This window comes from Gossypium raimondii, chromosome 1 (assembly GCF_025698545.1).
Source record: "Gossypium raimondii isolate GPD5lz chromosome 1, ASM2569854v1, whole genome shotgun sequence".
Taxonomy (NCBI): Eukaryota; Viridiplantae; Streptophyta; class Magnoliopsida; order Malvales; family Malvaceae; genus Gossypium; species Gossypium raimondii.
The window spans coordinates 23,256,181-23,258,429 of NC_068565.1; the positions used below are offsets into that span (position 1 = coordinate 23,256,181).

The window sequence follows — 2,249 nt, forward strand, 5'->3', positions numbered from 1 at the left end:
TTTATTGAGTTTGCAATCAGTTTGGTTTTCAAACTGTACTTTAAACTTCGAAAACACTTCGGCTACATCAGATTTCTGTTTCAAAAAATGTACCTAGAAATACCTGGTATGGTCGTCAATGAACAAGACAAAATATCTACATCCATTCGCCAAGCTTTGTTCACTAGGAATGGTAACCTCGCCTGCTTTCCAAGTTGGCAGACATTGTAGGTACCACTTTGCTTTTCTTCACTTATTATTTCTTTAACTAAACCTGCTTCACACATTTGACTAATAGGTCATAGTTTGCATGTCCCATTCTTTTGTGCCAAAGGTTCACATCATCATCGTACGGGTGTAAGCCCTTGAGTTTGCTAAATTTAAGTCCAACATAAAACTTCTATTTTTCATCGAAATTGTTACAAATTTTTGTCCCAATGAATCAAATATTATGTAGCCATAATTCTTAAAAAACTACATTGTAGTTTTTCTCAAGTAGTTGACCAATGCTAAGAAGATTCTGATATATTGCAGGTACAAAAAGAACACGAGAAATTATTTTAGTACCTGATGATGAATTTATCACAATTTCGCCTTTACCCTTAGCTTCTAAGAGTTTGCCGTTACCAATCCTCACTTTAAAATCTTAACTTTAGTCAATCTTCCTGAAAATGCTTTCATTTGAGGTCATATGGTTGGTATATCCACGATCGATCAACCAACCTCTCACGACTTTGTTCTTTGATGCAAAACTTGTGGATGCAAACACCTGCTCCTCCTGAATGCGATCTCCCGCTACCCTAGCTTGCACATTCTGTTGATGGGTTCACCCTTTGTTCTTGCATACCTTCTCCATGTGGCATAATTCCTTAAATTGACCTGTACTTAATATCTGGTCTGTACTAGCAATATTTCTTAGGGTGAGTGTTTTTCTTACAATGCGAGCATGGTGAATATTTCTTCTTTCCACCATCTTGCTTCAAATTGTCCTTCCTCTTTGACCAACCTTTCTTTCCCTTATGTTTTTGGGGGTTCGCACTTTCAATACTCAAGGCTTGTAAAGCTTCTTCTTATGCTTGCTCCTTATGCGTTGATGCTCTTTTTTGTTCTTGAGCATACAAGGTATTTATCAATTCTAAAAGAAAGATTGCCGAGAGATCCCTTTAGTCTTCGACTAAGGAAATCTTTGATTCATACCTCTTAGGAAGTGTTGTTATGAAATTCTCAACAACCTTGCTATCTGCGAACTCTTCCTCAAGTAACATGATGTTAGTTGCCACCGTCACAATCCTATCTGCGTACTGCTTCACAGTTTCTACCTCCTTCATCTTCAAATTCTCAAAATCTCTCTTGAGATTAATGAGTTGTTGTTGTCTGGTCTTATCCGAACCTTGAAACTCCTCTTTTAGCTTATACCAAGCTTCTTTTGGGGTTTTGCAGGCCATAATACATGTGAATATGACATCCAAGATGCCATTCTGTAGACAAGACATTGCCTTATATCTTTTAGCTCCCTTGTCACTGTGGTGTTTAATTTGAGCAACTGTAGCATTGTCCCTCAATAGTGCTTGCTCGACATCAGTATACACAAACTTCCACAAGTCATAAGCTTGCAGGTAGTTCTTCATCTTAACAACCCATATATGATAGTTTTCTCCATTGAAAATGAACGTAGAAGGTGGTGAGAAGCTCATGGAAGCCATGTATAACTCAGAAAGAATAGTAACGGACCATAAGAAGACAACTCTAATACCATATGTTGGAATTTCGATACTAAGGAAGAAAGAATTGAAAAAAAGAAACTAGAAAATTTTAGCAACAAAACGATCTGCTAAGGTTTTTATTTTTTCACGCATATATTGAACAATGTAACAAGGGTATTTATAATAGGAGACATTCCTAAATATGGAAAGAAATAACAAGGATATTTATTCTAATAAATGCTAAATATATTATACTTATAAAAGCTAAATCTTCTAGACGATAAACATATTTGTTTAACTTGTCTTGCAAGTAAACTTAACTTGTAAGCAATCTCTTTAAAAATCTGTTCACATGTTTTTTAGTCCACCAAAGTTGAAGTGTTCACGAACTTCGCATGAAGGATCATCTCGCAACAGGAACCAATATAGAAAATAAGAAAGAGAGGGAGGCAATTACATAAGCAAATATAAATAAAAATAGTCACTAGGACTTCAAGTAAAGGGAGTAGTTAAACAAATAACAATTACTTGAAATTAGAGTAAGGCAATGTCATGTGGGCATCGAAG

The 2,249-nt window shown here is 35.7% G+C and overlaps 1 protein-coding gene across 1 annotated transcript; it reads right to left on the reverse strand.

Moving 5' to 3' along the window:
* Positions 1 to 1,142: 1,142 nt before the first annotated feature.
* On the reverse strand, positions 1,143 to 1,682 carry LOC128041917 (uncharacterized). Its single transcript, XM_052632804.1, has one exon. It carries the CDS (start codon positions 1,680 to 1,682, stop codon positions 1,143 to 1,145), a length of 540 nt encoding a protein of 179 aa, XP_052488764.1.
* Positions 1,683 to 2,249: the final 567 nt, after the last annotated feature.

Bases quoted from the DNA above. Each gene is read 5' to 3' on its own strand.
- LOC128041917 (XM_052632804.1), bottom strand. From the start codon at position 1,682: ATGGCTTCCATGAGCTTCTCACCACCTTCTACGTTCATTTTCAATGGA.